Source organism: Triturus cristatus, chromosome 3_1 (assembly GCF_964204655.1).
Source record: "Triturus cristatus chromosome 3_1, aTriCri1.1, whole genome shotgun sequence".
In the NCBI taxonomy this organism is placed as follows: domain Eukaryota; kingdom Metazoa; phylum Chordata; class Amphibia; order Caudata; family Salamandridae; genus Triturus; species Triturus cristatus.
In genome coordinates, this window is record NC_140583.1 from 878,145,320 (window position 1) to 878,170,408 (window position 25,089).

The window sequence follows — 25,089 nt, forward strand, 5'->3', positions numbered from 1 at the left end:
CTCCTGCCGGTTCTCAGGCCACTTTTTGGTGGAAAATGTTCTAAGTTCCAATGTTTCAAGTTTTCGCTAAAGAAGCATCGTTAGCACCAGTTCCAAGAGTCCAGGACTGCTTTGGCACCACTTGGGGGGTCATGACTTACTCCAGGTAGAAGGCAGAAGCAGGGTTCAAGATCTCTGGAGCTTGTTATGTCCCTGTAGCTCAAACTGGAGGTCAGCCAACTTGGTATTGGAGTCACTCTCGTTTTCATGAAATCAAGCAGCAAGGCAGGCCACAAGCATAAGAACATTCGTCTGATGATACAAAGTAAGCTTCTAGCAGCAGGGCAGTCCTCAGTAGAAGTAGGGCACTCCACTGAGGCACAAAGCAGGCCTCAAGCAGCAGGGCAGTTCTCTGAAGGACAAGGCAGTCCTTCTGGGGGTCCTCTGCAGGGCCAGGAGAGTACTGAATAGCTTGTCTGAGGGTCCAATATTTATACCCAATGCCAGCCTTTGAAGTGGGAAAAACTATTAGGTTATCCCCCATCTGGTTTTAGAAATGTCTTTCCTTCCCATTCCCATGCTCCTAGACACCTAGGGTGACAAAAGGCTGGTGTCCAATTAATTTGTGAGCATGCTGGAGGCAGCCCTTTCAAATAGAAGTGGGGCAGCGAGCAGCTCCGCTCCACCCATTCTGGCAGGTTGGCCATCCTGTCAACACTTGGGGGCCCATTAGGATGACAGGTGGATCACCCCCACCTGGCCAGCGGTAGCCACCGCTGGTCTGGCGGGGGCGATCCGCCAGCCATACTTGCCTGATTGACCCCCCACCATATTAGTATGGCTGGGGGGTCCGCGGCGGACGGAAAGACCGTCCATCGGTCAACTCGTCAACCGGGCGGAACAAGGGCATAACATGGAGGCGGTGTCTGCAAGACACCGCCATCCATATTATGGTTCAGGTGGTGAATCGCATTTCCATGGCGGCGCTGCCGCCATGGAAAGGCATGCGGTTCCTGCTTATGGGGGCCCGTTGCGGGCCCCCAGGGTGTTGGAGGGGTGGGGGGTGCACATGGGGGTACATGGAAGGCACCACCATGGCAATGCTGTGCACATTCTTTATGCATTGCGAGTGGTTCTTCAGGCAGCAGATCCACCCGCAATGTATATGGCCCAGGATGCGCCCGCCAGCATCCTAATGCACATGGCAGGACCGCCGCCACTTTGGTGATCTGTCCCTGGCAAGAGTCCACCCGCCATCGTAATAGGCCCCTTAGTTTCCTTTCTCTCAATGTCTGGGAGGAATACAAAAAAAAGCCAACTGCCATCTATTAACAGATATGTGACCCAGGACACAGGATTCCAGCTCCAAATGGTTAGGACAGAAATGTCAATTTTCTAAAAGTAGCATTTTTAGAACCGTGACTTACAATCCAACTTTACCATTGAAGAGGATATTACATTACAATTCTTTTGAGACCAAACATGATATTTCTACCTGCTCCCAATCAAAAGTCAACATTTACTAATTGTTCTAAGGTAACCCAATGTTTCTAATGTGAGAGGTAGGCCTCACAGTAGTGTAAAACAAATTTGGGAGTTTTTCACTACCAGCACATGTAAAGCTCAAAAACATATGTCCTACCTTTTGAATACAATGCACACTGTCCTACGGCCTGTTAAAACTCTTCCTTAGGAGTAACATATGCATTAAAAAGGGAATTTTAGGCCTGGCAAAAGGTTTGTTTTGCCAGGTTAAATTGGCAGTGTAAAACTGCACACAGGCTGCAATAGCTAACCTGAGGCATCTTTTAAAGTTCAGTGGGTGGCATAACAAATGCTGCAGGTCCCACTAGTAGCATTTAATTTACAGTCCTGATGTTCATATACTTCTACTTTAATGAGGACATTTAAATAAACTAAAGGTGCCAATTGGGTGTAAGCCAAGTTTTTTCTCAGTAAACTAATTCTAAGACTAGCATACCTAACATGTTGAACTACTTCATGGACAGCGTGCTTCCAAAGGGCACGATTTCGAGGTAGGTTCTCAACTACTGGGTTATGTGCAAATTGACAACTTTTTTACACAGCGGACCCCATGTGATAATGTTTGCGATGTTAGAGGTCAATCACAACGTCCCCTTGTCAACCTTTATTCATTACATTTCTTGCTTTTGGTTCATCCAACCACTTCAATTGCCAGCCTTCTCTTAAGTGCGTCTATGCAAAGCAATGACTTTGAATGTGTTCCTCCTCATCTGGAATATCTTCATGAGGGTAAACATTATCATACTAAGCACAGATACTTCACAGACCCAAAATTACTAGACAGATTCATTTCTTCAACCTCAACATAATATTTTAATCATGTTTAGAGCACTTCTTTCTTTCTATAGGGTTGTTCACATTGAGAAAAATTCCTCGCCATTTTTTACATTCCTAATGAACTGTCAATGGTTTCATACTAATATTTCAGGGAATTATTTATGATTGAAGGGAAGAGTGAGAGGGAAAGTTGGAAAGAGTGAGAAAAGCATGTATAGAAGGAAAGAGCATTAGTAAGAGTGATCAAGTGATGGAGACTTTTGTTCTGTATAGCTTTAATACATTTTCACAATTGTTTGTCTATGAGTAAACACAGCATATAATTTCCCTGGTTCATTGCGCCTGTATAAATGATGGTTCCAAAGAAAGTAATGGAACTAGCTTTTGGAATATCAAAGGGTAAGACTTTTCTAATCTACTCTTTATTAATCAAGACCAAACATCATGGTGTGATCATTGCCACAGTATGCTGAACTAAACACAATCAGGCATTTCATGATTGCTTCTGAAACCATAATTATTTTAAAAAATGGAATTGATTTAAAAAAAGAAATCAGAAATAATATGTTTGACTTTAGAGCTCCTGTTTTAGTAATAAAATAATTTATAGTAAGGATAGCCCCGCTCTTAACAGGCAGACATACAGTCAGCTGCCTATATTTCCACCGAATTGGGGAAATGTATTTGCTCTCAAAGAAACCTCTTCTTCCACCATTTACATTTTACACCCAATTACTTTCTAATTACACGTTGCTGCCGCCTACAAACAAAGACAACATAGACCATCCTGGGGTTTGAAGTGATGAGCTGTGGGATGACACTAGGCATTTGTCTATCCAGCTTGCTGAAAATATCCAGCCCTTCAGGATGCTGTTTTAAAATGAGATGTCACCACTTGCTTACCATTTCCTTGATCCAAGTTTCAAACGTCATACTCTTTATCAAGCCACATTATTAAAAACCTGCATAAAGGGAAAGACCGAGAAGACAGAGACCAAGGTGGCTTTCGAATTCAACTCATAAAAAGAATGCTGTGTACATTTTCAAATGGTCACTAGTACGATGTGAAAAATGGGCTGAGAGGGATAGGCTAGGTTGGAAATTAAAATCATGTTAAGTTTTCCAGGTTTTATAAAATTATTCAGGTCATTATCATTCAATTCAATATAAATTGTAATGTTCTGATAAAACTGTTGGGTTAGGGGATAGTGTCGGAGAAGACTGGGAAACAATGTGCGGCATAAGAGGTTACCTTTCATTTACTAGATAGAGCTAGAGCTTAATTAAAAAGAAGCATGAGCATAAATTAATTGAATTAAAACAGTGACTGGCAAATACAATGCAATCCTATAGCACAATTTACCAATTCACCCTCCATTTATCAGGCAACAGAAGAATGCACTCTTTTCTGTAAGGTCATCTGCAAGAAAGAAACTAAATCAAGTGTGTAGAAATAATTATGTTGCACTCGCTCTTGGGTCCTCTTGTCATTTTTCCAGTTTGCAAAACAAATATTCACATTCACTTAGAGTTGCTGTTGAAGAAGATAGTTACACCAAGCAAAAAACTCAGATACATCTAGATGGAAAGAGAATAGTGCATTATTGTAATACTTTTGTACATTGCCTTCATACATATGTAAGTAGCTATCCTGCACTAAAACTCAACGGATTATATTTAATTTAATCACCAATTTAGACTTCAAAACGGTGCTAAAGATATTACCCACAATACTAAATTATTCAAACCATTAATTGAGGAGCATGAGAAGACTGCTTAAAATGTGAAATTATAATTCCGAAACAGTACATTGGGAAAGTGCCCACCTAAATGCTATTTTTGAAACCATTGCTATTCTACTTAACACTTACAATGCACTTTTCCACGCGGTGAATGGGACAATATGTTAATACCTCTCACTGGATCCTTTAATGTGAAGGAGCAGTATTATTTGCTCTTATTCAATAGAAGAGTAATTTCAGATAGGCCTGATCCCCCACAAGAAAAATACACATATGCAGAATCCAAGAGGTGGGGCTTTGTGCAGGGACTCCACCCACTTCAAGGGTCCTCAGAGTCCATGGCACTCAGTTTTATATGATACTATATGTAAATGTAAGTCTGCTTATGGTAATATGCTTTGATAAGGGGATGTTCCAGGGCTGGCTTTAGGGAAGTGCGACTGGTCGCTGACCTGTGGAGGGGGCGCTGAACTCGGAGGGTGGGGGGCTGTTTTTAGCAATAACTAATGATTGGATGGATGAGTGGCACTTTTGCCTGGTGGTAGTGAGAGAATCCAAGGAGTCAGTCATGGGGCGTGGGAGCATCAAAGATGATTGTCACACTGGGCCCCACCAATGCTAAAGCCGGCCCTGGGCTGTTCCTTCTCAAGTTGTCAGAAATGCTAGCCGTTCATGTTTCTAGTACAGATTAATGCACACATGTTGATGGGTCACCAGGCCTCAGTTGATATACACAAATAGCGAGTCATATTTTTCAGTCCAGTTGAGGGTCCTCTTTATAGAAGGTGGGGCATCATACGGGCATTTCAGATCCCTCTACAGGGAGCTCAGCTTTAGAGGAGGGATTTTGACCTTTCGCCTAATGTGAAGGTGTAGGTGCACATACACATAATGTTCCACTGCAGTGGCAGCTGCGCTAACAGGGTTTGTGTTTTGCACCAGGCAACTCACCCCTTCGGTGCAACTTGAGAGGAATGATAATTCGGTCTGTGGTGTTAATGCAAATGCACAGGCATTGAGGAATTGGCAGAATTATGCACCATCTAAGTACTATTATGTTACATTTCCTGTGATAGTAAAAAAAAAAACACCCCAAAAGACTACGTCAAGTATATGAGTATAGCTACACTCACGAAGAATAATTCGAAATCTCAGCCCTTAAAAGCACTCGCATTTGATATAACCTCACAGTAACGTTCGGGGAGGTCAATGTCCAGTTTGGCACATCATTCAGTATTTGCACTTTTGTGATGCAAGTTTTCAGTAACTGCGATAAGATGGCCTCATTTTATACTATTACTGGTTTTCTCATGGCTGTATGAACATACCAAAGCTTTCTTCTGTCACTCACAGTAAGTGTTTGGATAGAGATAATGCCTAAAAGTGTTTGACTGCCAATTCATGCTACGGATATATTGGAACTATGAGATATTATTAGTAATTTGCCTTTGAAACAGCACTACACCGACTGTTCTAAACTATGGTGTGTGTGTAGGTCCAATTAACGCTGATTTGCACATATTTTGCTCTCCTAAATTAGGCACGGATGGACGGGTATTAAATACTTCCATCAATGAAAGTAAGCAGGGCGAACCAAAGTGGTTAACTTGCCTTTTGTCGCTTGTATAAAACATATTAAAAATAAATAATATTTAAAGACAGTGCACCTGAAAATACTGTTCCCGTTATGCCATTTACATACACATAGAGCATGCCCACGGATAATAGAACGGCAAAATCCTCATTCACAAACAGAAAATATGGCAGTGCACAATCAGAAAGCTTTGATAATCGTTGTGTTCTTTTCCGATGTTGAGATATACTGTATGAAGAAACCGCATTCACAATTTATTACGAACTTCCAGCAGGAAACAGTTTGTTTTGTTCTGTCTCGTGGTGTGACTGGTGGGCTAATGTTCTTCCGAGCACGTGGCGCCTGTGAGGTAGCCGTTTGTCCCACTGGCGCCGCTGCTCGTGCCATTGGTAGTGGTGCTGTGCGGGCTCTTGTGACGCACTGTGCCTTCCTCATCTGAACTGGTCTCAATGTCACTTCGGTCGTCTTTTGACACCTGAGGATAGAAAAGAAATATATGTAATGTGTTTTTTTGGCAACATTAACCGGGGCGCTTTGTGAAAAGCTTGGAAAAGAGAATTTTGCACTGAACTGATGTATTTACACAACTGAAATACAACAAATTGATTTGGTTTCAGATTACCACGTTATTATAATTGCGTACAACATCGTCACATGACGCGAGGCATCTGTTTTTCATGAGGCAGTTAAGCATGTTCTTTAGAGCCATGCAGGGGACATGTTTCATCCCGGCACTGATATTAGATCCTGGTTTGTTAACAGCAATTTTCAACAGATAGTCTAAAATGTAACCAAACAAACTGCATCCAATTATTCAAAACTTTGATTTGGGACAAGAATGAGGGCTTCTGGGGGTTGCATTCACAGAATGTCCACCCCCGGAGAGCTTCGGGCTAGTAGCACTGTCCAGGACACGTAGGTTGTCCTGATTGGCTAGAACGTTTTGTAGAAGACTTGGTTTTTCCATGTCAGGCGTCAATTAGCCCATCACAGAATTAGGATATCTGCCAACATGAGAGCCGACTTTGAAGTTTGGCTGACGTTCTTCCGAGCATTTAATGGTGTCGCGATTTGGTCATTGGACGAAGATTTTGTTTGGCAGATATAATTATTTTCTGATGCTTCTGGTGCAAACGGATTTGGTCTTTTTTGGGACGGGAAATTATGTGTTGAGCAGTGGCCAGCTAAATGGGTATCAGAAAAGAAAAGCATAGCCTTTCTTGATTTTTTTCCCTTAATAGTTGCATTGGCTGTTTGGGGGAAGAATCTAGCAAACAGGACAGTGTTGTTTTATGTAGATAATAAAACAGTGATGGATTTGGTGACTGGTCAGAGGGCCAAAGAGAAACAATTATTAAAACTACTACAAAAATTCATATTGGGCTGCTTAATGTATAACATAGTGTTTAAAGTTAGGCATGTACCCGGAGCCGACAATAACATCGTTTTCAGTGGCAGAGATTCCGTGGTTTGGCGCCCGGAGCGGATCTGCACAAGACTCAGGTTTCAAAGGAGGTATGGGATTTAGCAAATTGATAGCTCAGCAACTTATTGAGAACTCTCTGGCAAAAAGCACCAAATTGGCCGACAGGACAGCTTGGTTAGAATTCCTAGATTCAGGCGCTTCTTATAGAACTAGTAACACCAAAGGGTTGGAGAAACGCAGGGATGACATAACTGATTTCATAATGTCCAACATAGAAAGGAATATTTCTTCAACAAAATGAGCAGGGAAGTTAGCAGGTGTGCCTTTCTATGGGAAGTTATTTTGGGGATACAAACCGAAAGTGGGTGAAATGGGAAGAAGAACACTCCAAGGATGGGCAAAAATAAAAAAGAGAGGACAATTTATTCGAGAGCCAATTTCTCTGAAACTCTTATACAATATAACAAGAAATTTGCAATTAGTTTGCTTCTCTGAATTTGAATGCCATTTATTCAAGTTATGCATGATATGGTTATTTTATGGAGCGTTCAGAATATTTGAATTGTTGGGCAAAGCAAAAATTGAAGATGTTAAAGTTAAAAACGTTTTTCTGTATAAAAATTCAATAGGTATTTTTCTTGAAAGTTCAAAAACAGATCAAGTTGGTAAAGGTTCAAAAATAATTTTACAAAGACTTGGTGGTCCATTATGCTCTATGAAAGCTTGGTTAGAATTTCTAGAGGTAGGAGTCGCTACATTTCAATTTGTATTCAGGCACCAGGATGGCTCTCCTCTCAAGGCCCCCCAAATGCTGGCAGTGCTGAGGAAGACTCTAAGAAATTTGGGTAAAAATCAGTTTAATTTTGGTACCCACTCTTTTAGAATAGGTGCGACTTCAGAAGCTGCCAGGTGGGGGTTCTCAGTCATCGAAGTAAAGAAATTGGGGCGTTGGTCTTCTGACTGCAGCCTGAGGTCTTTTAGAGATTTAGATATATAAGTTTATTACCAAGTATATTCATTGTCATTTCTTTCTAGGTTAGGCGGTGGGTTTCCAAATTCCGCAAAAGCCTGTTTGGATAGTTGGACATTCTTTTGGTAAGTGGGCTGCAAAGCAAGAAGAAAAGAGACATTTCGGGAAAAAATTAGGTTTTCGTTTAGATGAAGTTTCTGTTGTTTGGTTGGGGAAAAGCGGCATGAAATGGGGTGAGTTAATGCCTCTGCTGAGTGAGCTGTCATCTAAGAATCGCCCCGAAGTAATATTGATTCACCTGGGGGAAATGATCTTGTACAGCTATCAGGCCTGGGGTTGCTTATAGATGTAAAGGTTGATCTTGAATTGTTTGCAAAAATACGGTCCAAAACAAAAGTTATCATGACAGCGCTGATGCCAAGAAGGGTTTCGAGGGGTGGAGAGATTCACTGCTGTATAAAGAGCAAGGAGGAAAGTAAACAGGAAACTACACCACTTCTGTAGCATTAATGGTATATATAGGTTCGCGCACAGTGATATTACGAAAGAGGACTATCAATTTTTTCGTCATGATGGGGTGCACCTTTCTTTCATAGGTAATGAGATTTATATTTTGAATATAAAAGAGATGATTGCAAAAACCCTTGAAGTAAAAACTTGGTGTTAAGAGATAAGTTGTTAGGTGACAGCTTTCATATATCTCTTTCATCCCCGCCTCCCTTCTTTCAAATGCTCTCCCCCCACTCCCCCAAATTTTTCTTTTGATCAAAGTTATACCTGCTCTTTGCATTAATAAGAAAGTTTTTCAGCAGAAAGTTTTTTCAGCATATTTTTGTCTAGCTAATTTAATAAAGCGTTGTACCTGTTTTGGAAACAGTGTTTTTTTCTTCAACAAATAAAAAAAGAAAAAATTCATAACAAATTTTGGATTTCAATTGGTAAGGGGGACAGGAAAAACATCTATGTAAGGGTTTTTCCTGGTGGTAGAATTGGAGAAGATCAAGACAGGCAGGAAGGGTTGAGGGCATTCAGACTAGCTTCGGACAGAGGGAAACAGGGGAGCGAGGAATGAGGCAAGAGGTAGGCAGGGGACATAAGTTAGGGGTTGGGGAGGAGGATTAGCTAGAACAGTGTTGGGGATGTTTGTTGTGGTGATTTGTTTATGGGTGATAGAATATAATTATATATTAGTGAGGCCTTATTGACATATCTGTATCAAATGTAACTGCTTACCTGTCCAATAAAGTGGCCTTTTATCCCATTTTGGCCTATGGAAGTGCTTATTGCCCGAAACATACCTGAAAGCTCCTGCAACTTTAGTTCGCAAAGTCTATGAAAATACATATTTTAGAGAATATGTTGTTAAAGAAATCCTGGATAGATATTGCAGGACTCCTTTATAAGAGTATATATTGATTTGAGAAATCTCTTAAATGAGCAAATAGAAGTTGTTTGCTGCTAAACCACAAGCACTGTACAGTGGCTGCTCCTCTGCTAAAGCTGAGGAGCATTGCCCCACTGCTTTCCAGAAGCGTGAATAAAGAAAAAATAAAATGATAATAACTTGTTGTTATTATCATTTTACTTTTTCCTTCTGCGGCATATTTGCGGGGAGTAGCGTGGCAGAACAGGGGGAGGGGTAGTGGGCACTATGTTAGTGCAGATCACTGTTTGGCCGACACTTGGGGAGCCTGGAAGCTTCCTGTCCTGGCAGGGAAAGACGCGGAAAGACGAGGATCCCCGATCTGTGCCAGCCGCCATTGCAAACAAAGTGTTATGCTGGGCTTTGTTGCTGGAAATTAAAAAAGAAATGTCCCTGACACACTTGGACTTTTCTCTCTGTATGTAGAGGCATTTTTAGTTTTCTGCTTGGGGCCACCAGCTTCTTTTTGGCAGCCCTGAATAGGAAAAAAGAATTATGTAATGGCAGCCTAAACAGGACAGATGTTACGTGTACATTTACCGAGGGCCCAGTGATGGACAGGTCATTGGTCAAAGGTTTTCACCAGTAAAACCTCTCAGGATCCACCATAAGAAGCGCTTTTGTCAGACGGAACATCCTCCACTCATTGGCAGATATCCAACGTTTCATCAAAATCTAAATGAGACCCTCACTGTTTTCATTGATCAAATTCTCTTTTTTCCATCATACATACACCGATAGGTCTCCTTTTGGTTGAATTGTGCTAATCTCATTAATTTCTTTGTCTAAATTATCCTTTCTTTACAAGTCCTGGTCTCTTAGATCTCCTAGCTAGTTTTACCAGATCTAACTACTGAATTGGGAGCGTACCAGTGGAGTTAATACTCCCACACTCAACCCATCATGTAGACTGAGCTCAGCAGAAATTGCATAGTTGAGCTTTTGACATGCTATACTCATTCCAAAATTGGCAAATGAAAGGAGTTATTGTCCAACTCACCCACAGCTTCTTCTAAGAGCACTAGGTTCGAGAGCAGATTCCTTCTTTTGCACCCTGAGTTGAGTTTTAATACTTCCAGGCTCTAGTATGTACGTTTGGCTGACACATCACAAAATATAGTGAGTCATTTACACCTTCCTTCTATATCATATACTCTCTTAATATATCCCTCACATTTGATGAGGTTTAGTGCCCTTTAGTTGCATATAACACATGATTGGAGGAAAGATTCTTGCTCTCCAGTTCTAAGCTGTTGACACTCTCTAGCTCTACAAACATAATTCCACATAAATCATCCTTATATGTACTTCCTTCCTCCCAGTCTGGGCATTAACTATGTTGACTGTGGAGCCCAAATTTATGCTAGGAATGAAGCCCTTCTCTCTGGCGGAAGAGTGAAGAACCAACTTTACCATCAGCGCAGGCCATTTCCAACGCTACCATCTGATCCAGTGCTTGCTAGATTTTTGAGCTAGATGAGACATCCCCACAAAACCTGTACATCATGTGTCAAGTCTGTACACATTATTCAAATGTTTGTACACTTGAGCATTATCATGTTGAGAAAATCTAAAACAAATTTGGTCCTGTCACTGAGTGATTGCTGCCGAGTATGTCAGGTTTTGGCCCTGTGAATTATATACATGAAAAGGGGACTAGTTAATGATAACTGCCCCCAGCTCTCTATTGCAGATCTGTGCATCATCACTTTACATACTGCTCCATTTCAGAATTTTTTTACCAATATCATTCTCAATTCAACCTCTAATCCTCATCAGTCAGCTGGTAAACAGCAATGCAGGGCTGGCCCTCCTAGCCCACCTAAGCCCTGAGCACATGTGGCTCACAAATGACACACACTTCAGGTTGCAAACTGGGCACCCGACAAATACTAATTGAAGGAGGTGCAGTATTTTCCTGATGTGTAGTTTGCATCTGGTCTCTATTTAAATACCTCAGAATGGAGCATATTTTGCAAATAATTATTGCTAATACTCATTCTAAAGTGCTCAAACAGTGCATGTGCACTATTTGCCTGTCCATTTTTGCCAGCGTGGACCTTCAGAAATTGCCTCTGCAAAATCCCCTGGTTGCACAGTTTCCACTCGTACAGTGATACCAAGTCCGGTGCAAATGGGAGTTAGTATCTGAAACCTTCCCATATGCCCATTTTTATTGCTATTCTACAAAAATGGATGAGAACAGCTAGGAAGACCGCAGACTCCTTGTGACTGGACTGTGTGTCTATAGAAATGGCAGAAACACGTACAAATCTGGATAAATGTACACCACATGGCCATCTGCTCCTGGGTCAGTATCAAAGCTGCCCCTAGAATTTAACTGTCATCAGAGGGTTACTACCCCATGTCTAAATTAATCAATTGATCAGCATGCCAATCCGTTACCTTATATGCCTTTTAGGCTAAGCTTCCAATTCTTACACCCCCTGCCTTGCTTCTGGCTTCTCCTGTCATGACCCCATCAACTAAGGTTTTGTACAGAAAATGATGGGTGTCCACATGTGGACAAGTATGACCTGATTTGAGAGTCAAAATGTGATGATAATTAAAAAAAAATGATGTCATCTGAAAACTAACTGGACTACCCTCCTCAGCATACCTACAAAGATTATCAACGAAATACACAGCTCTACAAACCTCCCTGGAAGCAGGAATATCCTGTGGTTACAAGACAATCCAGGAAGGCAACAGGGTAGTAGGAACAACTAACAGAGCTGGGAGCTAGCAATTTGGCAAACTAGTAAAGGTTAGCCGAGGGTCACAGGCTGTACTCCAGGCACAATTCCACCAGACATCCCTGCAGCTACTTTTCTCAGGGCCATATTCTTCTTTGTTCGCAAGTTCTAGGGCTAGTGCTAGGGATGCTATGTGACCAGAAAAGATATGCTAACCCTCTTTCTCCTCAGAATGATGAAAAAGGTCCATCAGAGGACCAAGTTGGTAAGTAAATAAAAGGTAGTAAAATGATCCGGTAAAGGAGGTACATCCTCAGTACCAGTTAGGCCCAGTAATGCAAGATCAAATCTGGTAGCACGTCAGATTGTTCTGCCCACTGATGTGAGGGAGTTAGCATGTCCAATCTAGAAACTGCCCAAGCCCAGTCCGACCCAATGCCAATGGTTAGGTGGGAGGAGTGATGGAGAATTAGCGATGCTGAGATGACTTGTAGCAGCGGAGGAGTGCGAGTTTTAATAGGTTTGCATGTTGTAATTGCTTATGTTTAGATTGAGGTGTTTGTAATGGCTGTGTGATATCATGCAGAGTTGATTTAAGTTCATGTGTGATTGTGGAACCTAATGCACAGGAGTTGAAGGGGTTAACAGGTCAGTCAAGGACTCTGATCCCAGGATATTCGCACCTACATGGTGAGTATCAGCATCGAAGAAACTTGGTGTAGTTTGCTGTGTTATGGTGTTTGTCATGAGACGTTGTCTACAGCAGCTTTAAGATAGGGACTTGTTCTTTGTGTGGTTGTGAGAAGTGGGTGGTATAGTTGATCTCAGTGCACACAGAATAGCTGTATCAATCTGAGAGAGACCCCTGTGGTCGGGTTTCACTCGGAGTAAGTGTTAGAATACGGCAACAAGTATAGTTCCGAATTACCTTATGTTTGAAAATCTTTCCTATCATTAGTGGAGCAAACTGACTTAGTTGCTGAAGTTGCTTGCATTGTTTTATTTGAATTGCTTAGAAAATGTGCTTGAGAAGAAAGTTGTAAAGGAGGGTGAGCTACTGCATGGAGTGAGATTGACGTCACAGTGTGCCACACTGGTATAGGTTGGTTGAACTTAAGGCTGCGCTGTGATTGGTTGTAGACGTCATAGAGTTGCGTTTGTATTGGTTGCGACTGCCGAGTAAGGGGATTGTGGGAGGGATTTATTTCCTGGTTTCAACAGAAAGTCATTTCTGAATGACATACTAAACTGAGCTATAATGACATTCTTGAAAGCTATACAACACATAGTAAGGGGAGATGTGAATGTACCCATTAGAGAAGGAGAAGAAACACCACCTGACGGTACACCAGTTCGCACTATCGTGGTCGATGTGAGTTTCCACACGTCTTTGGCACACAGAATGGCATAATATCACCAAGAAAGATGGAGTTTTGCAGTTTCACCATTATGGAACATTACATTTCAGGATTGAGAATAAACCTGAGGATGGTGAAAGCAAATTAGATGAGGATTTTGTGACCGAATGATTGCTAAACCATCCGCCCCCATATAACAATATACCAATTGCCGGACCAAGAAACACACCTGTTGAGGGAACTTTTGCTGTTCCTTCTGCACCACTCAATCCGAATCCAAAAGTAGTCAGAGAAAATGAAGTAGCGACTGTTACTTCTACATCACATGCTCTAAATGCTCCAGATACACTGACAGTTCCCATCACCATAGGCCCTGTAGTTCCTCTGTATAAACCCGGAGCAAAAGGAAACACTACGCATACTTTGATTGTTCCTACTGGGACAACTACTGTAACTGACACTTCAGTAGGCTCAGTGCTGAGACACGTTCCACAGACTCCTATGCTTCCGACACAAGGAAACACTTCAGGTATTTCCAATGCAATTTCTGATTCGGCTCCAACAGTGATCTACTGGTCCCAGAGGTTTTCTCAGAGACATCACCTTTTTCCATCAAAATCAAGTGCCCCACCAATGATAAACTGCAGTCCCCCTAGGAAAGAAGTGCCTACAGGAAAGACAGCTTCTGACACGTCCCTTTTGCATTCACTTCCTGCCCTAAGCAGTGGTACTTATAGTGGAGAAATAATTCTAAATACTCCAGAAGAACAACCAGGTATTTCTGCTTGAGAATTCAATGATTGGTTTAGAAGTGTAGATACCCCAATGACTAATGGAAACACTGGAATGGAGAAGCTACTGCTCAAACTCCAGAGTGAGAAGGTGTTATGGATGTGGCGAAATTGAAAATAGAAATGGAAGAAATGATAACCGGAACTCCTAGTCCAACTTGAATTGAGGTTTATAAAGAGGATGAATTACAGTTCCTGTGTAAAGACATTACCAGAAGTGCAGTACAGGACTGTTAATGAAGAAATCTCATCAGGTAATCATCCACTTGAAAATAAAATCTCTCCAAAAAGAGATCTACGGGGTCTAAATTAACAGGACGACCCAGGAGTCTAAAGAATCGATTCATGCTAACTATGAAAGATTGCTGCAGGCATTGAAACAGCTCAGTAGGACAGAGAATATTTCAGCGAAGGAGATGGGACATTATATTTACAGATAAGTGCATGGGTTGGGTCCTGAAATTAGTTCCGTGATGCAACATTTGATTTGTTGTCAGAGGAAGCCCATTGATGAGATCCTGCGATACGCAAGTATTGCAGTGAAGAACTGTAAATGAAGCACTAGGAGCTGACTGCAGGTCCCTATGATGCAAGGTGTTAATGGTTTCCCGCAGCAAGGATTTGAGCCACAGGGTATAGGACGAGGTGTGCCGATCGATCAGAGAATGGATGTTGATGTGCTGACTTTGAAGAAAACTAACCCTTGCCACATGTGTGGCAAGTTCGGATATTGGAAGTGTGAATGTCAATTTAAGACTGGTAATACGGTAAATGGAAATCAGCTTCAGAATGGTGGATTTGTTCAGTCACAGTGAAATAACAAGGTCCTGCCAGAGCAGGGACAGAGGCAAAGAGTTCAGAATCCCAATGTGCCCCAAACTCAAATGATGCAGGTTCTCCAAGCCCCAATGCCACAACAAAATATACTACCTCAGAGATACAATACAAATCAGGTCCGAAATGCTAACTCAAATTGTTTTGTGAATCAGAGTATGTCCCAACAGTATTCTATGATTCAAACAGATGAATTCAACTCAGACTGGTCACAATGCGGGGCATGAGAGGGGCGGAGGATTACGTACTTGGCACAACCTTAGAGGTAGACCAGAGAGGTCCCTTTGCGGAAGATGAGGTAAATGGGAAATCTGTCTCATTCCTCGTTGACACTGATGCTACTCACTCTGCCGTGAGAACAGCAGAGGTTGTGAACCTACCCCTCTTAGGCAAAAGAATCCAAGTTGTAGGAGTTGCTAATTAACAGACGACTAGACCAGTTTCAGAAGCGGACCTGCCAAAATAGGGGTCTTTTAAGGATCTGCACAGCTTTATGGTGTGTGATTTGAGTCTGGTCAATCTTCTTGGATGAGATCTTTTATGTAAACTAAATTGTTCCATTTACTGCACCCCAAACAGTATTGAGTTTCATACTCATGATGAGGACATTGTTTGAAACTTACCCAGCAGAGATCAGATATTGGGATGTACCCCTTACTGACTAAAGATGAACTGTCGCACGAGTTAAGAGACACAGTGTTACCTGACGACTGAGACTTTTCAGGTAAAGACATCGGACTTATCAAAGGTGTTGAACTAGTCCACATTGTTGTCCTGCATCATAATTTGATCCTTGAACCATTGCTGAGATAACTTCTGTGATTGACTTAATGATTGTGTCAAGCCTTCTTCTCTATTCCATTACATGAGGATAGTTAATTCCTCTTCGCTTTCCGAATCCGCAGCCATGTCTTGGCATGATGCTGAGTCCCATAAGGGTATACCGAGAGCCCCTCAATTTTCAACCAGATACTCAAAAAGAATCTAGAATCTCTAGTGATGACTCAGCATTTGGTTCTAGTCCAATACATTGACGACCTGTTGGTGATGTTGAATACTCAAATCGGCTTCCAAAAGTAACACTATTGCTTTGCTGAACCACTTACCTGAGAATGGACATAAAGTATCCCCATCCAAATTGCAGTTCTGCCACAAAGAAGTATCTTTTTTACCACATTGAGAAAGGTGAAACGAAGGTGTCCCAAAAGAGAATCTCTGCAAGTTTGAAAATGAATCCGCCAACCACCCAGAAGGAAGTACAAAATGCTCTTGGGAATGGTGACTACTTTCGATATTGGATTCACAACTTTTCCCTGATGGCCAAATCTCTCCATAGGTTGACACACAAACATGTGTCAGATCATGGGATTAAAGCTGCATGTGTGCCTTCTCAGAGATGCAAGAATGTCTCAGTTGCTCTCCAACCCTGGGAATGCCTTATTACAATAAATGTTTTGCTTTGTTATGCAGTGAGAGTGCTTACCCAAATTCACTGCAATACTCGCAGACCAGTGGCCTATTTTTCTACCACTTTTGATTCTGTGGCTGTCAGACTGACCGGTTGCCTGAAAGCAGTTTCCTCAACATGTGTAAGTCTAGAATAGTGTGAGAGCATAGTTATGGGTCACCCGTTGACTGTATTTGTATCCCACTCAGTCGAGGTGCTACTAACTCATACACGAACACAGCACCTTACCAATAGTTAGCTTACCAGGTATGAGTAAATCATCCTGGGTGACGAAAATATTACCCTTAGAAGGTGGACCCCTATGAAACCTGCCACTAACTGTGGGTGATGAGGCTTAACATGACTGCCTAGATGCTACTGGGCAATGCAGAAAGCCAAGACCAGACATATAAGATGTGCCACTACTTGATCATGTGCTGTTCATTATTGGCTCCTGTTTACGTGACCATGATGGAAATGTATAAGCTGCTTATGTAGTCTGCATCAATGCAGGTGTGATTGAAGCCTCCTGGCTTCAAGTAGTGTTTTCAGCACAAGTGGCTGGATAAATTGCTCTTACAAGAGCATACTGTGTTTCATACCAGTTGAGATTTTCACTGATAGTAAGTATGGCTTTTGTGTCGTTCATTAATTTGAGAAGTTGTGGTCTCAACGAGGATTCATGACCTGTTCTTGGTCACCAATCCTTAATGGAGAACGTGTTTAAAATATTTTCAAGTCCCTACAATTGCCTGCCCCAAATTACTGTGGTCATGTGCTCTGCCCATAGGTCAGGTACAGATTATGTAACAGTTGGCAACAAATATGCAGGCGAAACCAGTGCACTAAAGTGATGCACCTTTAATGGGGAATTCATCAATGAAAGTTCACATGTCACAAGATAGATTTGAAAAAGTGTGTGTTTCCACATCTCTGAAGTGGCCTGATGCATTGCCTTTTATGTTGATGAGTCTGCGAAGTACCCCAGACAGGAGAACAGGACTATCACCCCAGGAGATCATCATGGGAAGGTCTATGAGACAACCAGCTGCGCCCATGAATTAATTTGTGAACATTAAAGATGACATGATTCTTGATTACTGTAAAGTATTGGCTGATGTGGTGCGTTCTGTGTCTCTCCAGGTTGGAGAGGCATCACGAGCATTGCCATGACCTCAGTCCCAGCGACTGGATGAGTGAAGAAGCATGTGCACAAGACATTGGCAAGGGCTGTCCCAGGTCATTCCAGTTACCACTACTGCTGTAAAGTGGGGAGGTCTCCCGAATTGGGTATATGCTGCCCATACTCGCAAAGTCCCATGTCCCCTCGATGATATAACAGCACCTGTTTCTGATGTGCTGATGGTTACAGTGAGACAGAGGGAGGAAATTGGGGGTTTATTTGGATGAAAGAGAACCTGTGTTCCCTGGAGTTTATAACATGTGTGAGAAGAATGCATTTTACAGGTTACCCAAAAGATGGTATGGAACATGCTATTTAGGAATAGTGTTTCCAAAAATGTATCATGTGGACCAATTTGATGACCCGACAAGGGGAAAGCCCGTGAGAACCAAGAGGAGAAGCAGTGCTAGTGAAATAGTAGCTGATATTTTGTGTGCCTTTATTCCAACTGTAGGAGTGATTCTGAACTCAAAAAGATCAGAAAAACTCCTACCATTGTTGACAAGTTGCCTACTAGTGCAGCTGGAGAGTTCTTGATTGTCAACAAAGAAATGGTTATCATCAGAACCATGGTTTTGAACCAAAACCTATTTAAGATGCCCTCCTCTTAAAAGAGGGCAGAGTCTGACGGATGTTAAAGATTCAACAGTGTTGTACCTACATCCCAGATGGGAGTGAAGACCTGAAGTAATACATTAGCAACATTACTGACCTGAAGAAAGATTTGAAAGGATTAACAACTACAGCTGCTTGGGAAGCAACAGGGAATAGATTTTTTTGCTATAGGCTGATGGTTTGGTAACTTAGGAAGTGGACTTGTTAGAAGTATCCTGAGACTCTTGGTGATAATCGCACATTGTGGTTTTTTTTTGTTTGTGATACTGAAAGTGTACAGATGTGCACAAGTGAAGAAGGGAGTGAAGAGGAAAAGAGCAGATGTGGCACTAGAAGAGAAACAGAGCAAACTTTATGATGACTTGGATAAATGATGAAGACAACAAAGCTGCAATCTTAATATCTGATAGGAGATTGATGTGATATCTTGTTTCACCATCAGAGAGGGGACTGGAGTAGCGTAAAGTTGCCAACTTTATACATGTCACTAAAACTTAAAAACCACTGATACCCGACACCTACTGCACTTTTCACATGAGTCTTTTGTGTCTTAATGATACTTACACAAATTAACCTGCCACTGCCGATGCAGAGAGTCTTTACTATAGAATTTATAATACTGACATAGAAGATTTTTCTAAAATTGAAATAAATGCATTTGATGTTTAACTTAGAACTCGTCTTTATTAAATAAGAGATGTTTTAAAATGAATGGCTTTGAAAACAGTTACTTGATATTGATTATTAAAAGTGACAGACATGTATTAATAAAACATATATGCTTTGATACAACTAAAAGGATTTACAATTGTAATACGTGATATATTGAAAGTGAAACATTTGCAATGTGTAATTTACCCTAAACTATTCTCTTTACTTCACTGCTGGAACCATACACATGATTCATAAACGTCTGCTGATTTGTCTGTGTAACTGCTAGAAATGTAGTTCGTAGCGCTAAATGATCTTTCTATGTGTGTTATATTAGTGTAGGTTTAATGATAACATTTCATCAATGTATGCATTAATCTTACAAGTATGTACATTCAAATGTAGTTCCTAGCTATACTTACTGTCGTGCAATTTTATTGCTTGCTATTTGATTTATGTAATATGAAATAAAAGTACTAAAGAAATATACATGCATATATGTTTACATGTGCACACATATATTAAATGTACATTATTGATTTAATGTCTCAAGTTAATAGGTTTTCAATCGAACAGCCTGAATCTTTGTGCCATGGGAACCTACTGTGCTTCTGCATTTCTGCTGATTTGCTTTCTTTGAAGGTGTTCCCATGAATTGTTCGTTTAAGAATAGATACATTTCTTGTAACAAACAATAGATACATGTCTGGGAGCACATTTCAACGACCTGTAGCCAAACAATGGACTAATGTACTAAACCTTGAGCATGTGACCAAGATGGTGTTCCCATGTCCAGTGTGGGATTTTTCTCCAATGTTTCATTATGAAACCATGTGAATTCATACAGACATTGAAACAAACACAGTAGACTTCTATTGATGAAGCAACCAATGGAGAGTTGCTGAAGGAGTCTATCGATTATAACTTATTGTTGCCCTGGCTAAGGGTATCTCAGATCACTCAGACCGCTAAATTCAGATGGCAAATGACTATGGTCTTTCTTGCTGAACTCTTATGCTGAAACCTTTTCTGCAGATTCTATGTAAAACATTCCCTGGAAAATGACCTGAACTATTTCCCAAATCCCATTGCCCTTTGAATGGACTTTTAGAGACAATTCCCTATGGGCTGTTAATTTCCCTAAGTGTGGTTCAGACTAACACTTTTCCTGAGCCATTGAAGACTCCTGACAGAGCTTCTGCAATGCTATTGGTAATACTGTTCATAGTCATTTATCTGATTCCTATCATTTTCTGCAGATTTGTGCTATTACATTTTAAGTGCCTTAACCTGTGTCTGAGAGATGTATATTGCTAATGCCTCGAAAGGACCAAGCTATATTGTATTCGAGTATCAAATAATTATGTTGTATTGAAGCTACAGAGCTGCTTGTATGTCTGAATCTTGTTTGCCTAAACTTTTTTAGGAGGTTTGGCCTCCCTATTGCCAACATGTACCGTTATAATCTTATCTTAAGTATGCTATACCTGAATCTGATCACAAATTTGTAATGAACACCCTTGCACGTGGCTACTGATTCCTGGTACTCATTTTGTAGCCAAACATGGTTGCACTCTAAATTAAATTTTATCAGACAAAATATGCTAACTCTCTTTCCGGTCAGTGCAACGAAAAAGGTCCATCGTAGGACCAAGACGTCAAGTAAGTAAGTGGTAGTAAATGATCCAGTAAAGGAGGGGAATCCTCAGTACCAAATGGGTCCAGTATTGCAAGATCAAATCTGCTGGATCAGATGTTTTTTAACTGCTATTCGGTTTCAAGCCTGGATGCTGTGCGTTTTGGTTGAACCATTTTAGTTGTTCTGAGAAAAGATGAAGAATTCAGGACATGTCTAGAAAGAATGCTTATGGTCACTTTACTTGCTGTACATTCATAAGCTGGAAATCTATTAATATGGTAAATTATATGTTAGGTATTATCCATGGTGTTTCACTACACCTGAGGGCAACCAGAGTAGAGTGGTGCAGAGACGAGCAGAGTGGTGTAGAGTGCAGTGTACACCCCTGCACTCTACAAGAGGGCAGAGTGCTGTGGCGTGGAGTAGAGCACAGTACAGTAAAGTGGCACAAAGTGCAGTGGTGTAGAGTACAATGGCATAGAGTAGAGTGGTGCACAGTAGAGTGCCATTAGGTGCAGTCGTATAGAGTGGTGCATAGTAGAGTGAAGTATAGTTCAGTGGCATAGAGTGCATTGGTGTTGAGTGGAGTGGCGCAGAGAAGAGCAGAGTTGCAGAGAGGAGCAGAGTTGCAGAGAAGAGTAGAGTTGCATACAATGCAGTGGCATAGAGTAGAGTGGAGTGGTGTAGAGCAGAGTGGAATAAAGTGCAGGGCTATACAGTGGTGCAGAGTAAATTGCAGCAGCACAGAGTGTAGTGGCATAGAGTAGAGTGGTGCAGAGTAGGTTGCTATGGCATAGAGTGTAGTGGCATAGAGTGGATGTTGGGAGGAAAATAAAGATTATGGAAGAGGAAAGTGTTGGGAGGGAATAGAAGTTACATGAATGAGGATATGGGAGAAGGACTGAAAACACAAGCACTCACATGGAGTCCTTCAACACAAAGAAAAAAGTACCGCCAAAAACGGGAGCAGTGTATGGATACAAGTTCTTGGTCCATGCTCCAGGGGAGGGCCAAACACAAGAAGAGGAAATGACGCCCGCATGCAGTGACAAATGGGGTCGAAGAAAATTAGAGAGATACTGAAGCTAATACATTTTAAGCTTCGGACATGCTGCAAGACCACTGTATGTAAATAACATGTCTTGCACATGTCTTGCAGAGTAAGCGCATACACTGATTAGGCGAAACCTAAAAAGAAGCACTTGGCAGAAGGCAAATTGGCACAAAATAATGTTATGTCAAATACTTTTATGCTGGGCGGTAATATGAAAGTGTAGTATCATTTAAGCAATATGTTGTTTTAGAAGGAGAAATTATCAGCAGATTTGTACTATTGGTGGGGCTGGCTTTAGTGCTGGTGGAGCCTAATGCAACAATGTTTGTTGCCGCTTACTCCAAAAACCTCTTTCTCCACAAACGTTTCCACTACTACGCTCCACCAGTGGCCCTCATCTCTCCAAAACACCTCTCTAACATGCATTGTATTTGTTTTATGACGCTGCTCATACCAGTTTAGGGTGTCACTTTTCATCACACACATTATACAGAACCAATGAATCACACTGTGTAAATTAGTTAATAGGAATGTTACATAAGACAAACAGGATTGCAGGGTGCATGAGTCACATCTCACCGATACTAGTAGGCAGAATATTTTAAGAGAATTTGGTCAGGAGAAGCAGAAACTCGGGATTTAAAACATACCACAGTGGTTTAGGAAGGCTTTACTAATTAGAGTGTATTTCTATCCAAACAAACCCTTTTTAGCAAAAATTAGGATAATGAAAGACTGGGGAAGAAAATCATAATGTTCTAACTCATACCATGCAGGTTGCATACAGACCTTTGAGGTCAGTTCATAGCTCTTTGTGCTTTATCAAAAGAACTGTAACTTATGAACTGCAAGTCAGAAAAGGATCTCAGTGACAAACGTAGCAACCCACTGAGCTATCCACATAAAATACAGTTTGGTGATTTGCATGGTATGCATATTCTCAGCAGACCTATTAACCCTCTATACTACTTTATCTTGAGTGCAAACTGCCACCAGACAACACTGATCTCTCTCCAGTAGGAACATCAATCACTAGAGTTATCTTGACATGTTTTTGTTGCCCAAAACTGCTGGAGACACAAAGTTCTCTACAGAAGGTACATTTTAAACCTGAGGTATTTCTAAACATGGGGCTCCCAGATATCAGCGACAGGCATGGCTACACCGTTCTCACCGTCCTAGAGCCGGCCCTAACCACAGGTGATCACAAAGCAATTTATTGGGCCTGATTCTCGAAGGTAAACTTACACTTCATAGAAAGCTTACTATACATTTATGTCTCAAGTTCCCTGCACCCAGAGACTTCACAGTCCGGGGAGAGAACTCCACACACATAAGTATAGGAAGTGTGGAGTTATAAAACGCTGTATGTACTTTGTGAACTGCAATTTGTAGGTACGTTTCGTTGTACTACAAAGTGCAGTTTGAGAATCAGGCCCTATGTGTTTAAACGTGAACTATCTACTACCTTAGATGGGAACGTAAATGGTAGGCAATGCATGAGTTTGAATAATGGCATAACTAATATCAAACTAAATGCTGGTCAGAGCCAAAAAAATAACAATAGGGGAAACCACTAAAATCAAATGAAAATGTCGGTAAAGTCAGGACATAAAAATGAACTTTATCTTGAATTCTCACATGTCTCAAAGCACTTCCAATCACCCATGTAAGCTAGGCAGTGAACTTCACAATTCCAATGTTCCCATCTTTGAATAATGCATTACTTTAAATATGATCTTGAGTTTAAGAGAACTTCATGTGGTACACTTAGAGTCAATACAACAAAAGATATCAAAACGGATTTCGAACAGCATTAATTAGTTATCTTTGTTACTTCATAAATACAGGATGTTGTGAACTGGCATCCTGAAAATATCCCTCCTTAGGGTTGAAAGCAAATGTCATCAAAAATAAGGGAGAACACATCAAATAAGGTATGACATTAAACCTGAAGTCTGCACAAAATTAATCTGGTGGTTTGACTGCTGAAAAAAGAACAGGACCACATTAAGAACTTAATTAAGAGAGGTACAATAATAATGATTGGACAAGTAACAGTAATTACCAGTATTAGTGAAGTGATGAGATCTCCTGAAGAATCAGAGATCTGGTTTGTTTATCCTGGATAATTTGACTGCTGAAAGGACCCATAATCTCTGCGGCACAATGAAAAACTATCAGATATTCAGACCTGGACTTACGAATAACCCAGGAATTTATCATTTATAATTTGACCCTCAGGGTCCCATTTATAACCCCGTGTATTCCAAGTCCCGAGCTAACCAGTAGCCTGGGTATTGGGAATCGCAGGGTGGCATTACCAGGAGGATTACTGGGGTAGAAATAATGATGCTCTAACACGTTGCCTTCATCTTAAAACCCCAACTGAATTTGAGCATCATAATGTACTTAAGAATTAAAGGAGGGCCTTGCAATATGGGGTACTGCAGAAATAAGTGTGACATTGTTGACTTAAAGTCTTCTTTACCAGCCCGTGGTTCAAAAAGAACTGAACATAAATAGCAAAGAATAGTAGGGTGATTCCATGAAGGAGAGCATTCTATTCCCTAGCAACAAGTATGCTCCAATCAGATACATATCTTGACATTTTGCAGGGGTAAAACACCTTTTAAATTCTGGTATTCAAAATATACTTCCAAAATTCCTATCTGATGCTACTGCAAAAGACCTGGGCAGAAATAGTCCTTAATATATTGAGTTGCAATATTTTGATAAATACGGAAGTAAGGGGTGTAAAATGACGTATACAAAGAGGATTCCACATTCTCTCTTAATGAGGAAAACATATAGAAAATTGCATGCTACCTGAAGAATGTAGTAAATTCACATTTGATCACATGTTCAAACTGGAAATTCAGCATACATTGTATAGTTGGTGTTTTGGAACTCTGGGCAATGAAGTACTGCGAAACTGTGTATCAGGGCGTGTGAACTTGCTGCCTCAGCTATGGTAACCATTTGGCCATATTAATTGCCATAACTGACTTTTCTTAAATATGGCATCTCGCAGACGCCTGCTAGAGTGACTGCAGAATCATGATGGAAGAAGCCGCACACAGGATTCCCAGCTGGAGAATTTACTTTCAAGAGCATTGTCAAAGCCAAACTATGAAATTACCTTAATACAATTAGCATAAAGGTAATTACATTGTAGTGCCCCTAACTGTTCGCCTAAAAACAGCCGTTTTTGACTTTTTTTTTTCTCGCCTTTAGAGTAACCCTACTTTTATTTTTCCAGTGAAGAGAAAAATGATGCAAATTTTGCTTTTTCGTTTTTTAGTCGAAATCTTTGCCCACCCCTGCACTTTACAAAGAGCGCATGGGGCACAATGGACCTCTAG

General features: G+C 41.0%; 1 protein-coding gene across 1 annotated transcript in view; it reads right to left on the reverse strand.

Moving 5' to 3' along the window:
- Positions 1 to 2,313: 2,313 nt before the first annotated feature.
- CERS6 (ceramide synthase 6) overlaps positions 2,314 to 25,089 on the reverse strand; it is a 513,016-nt gene continuing 490,240 nt past the window's right edge. Inside the window, exon 11 of the mRNA XM_085646218.1 lies at positions 2,314 to 6,112. Within this exon, the coding sequence (XP_085502344.1) occupies positions 5,954 to 6,112 (159 nt within the window). The 3' untranslated portion in view covers positions 2,314 to 5,953. The remainder of the gene's footprint in view (positions 6,113 to 25,089) is intronic.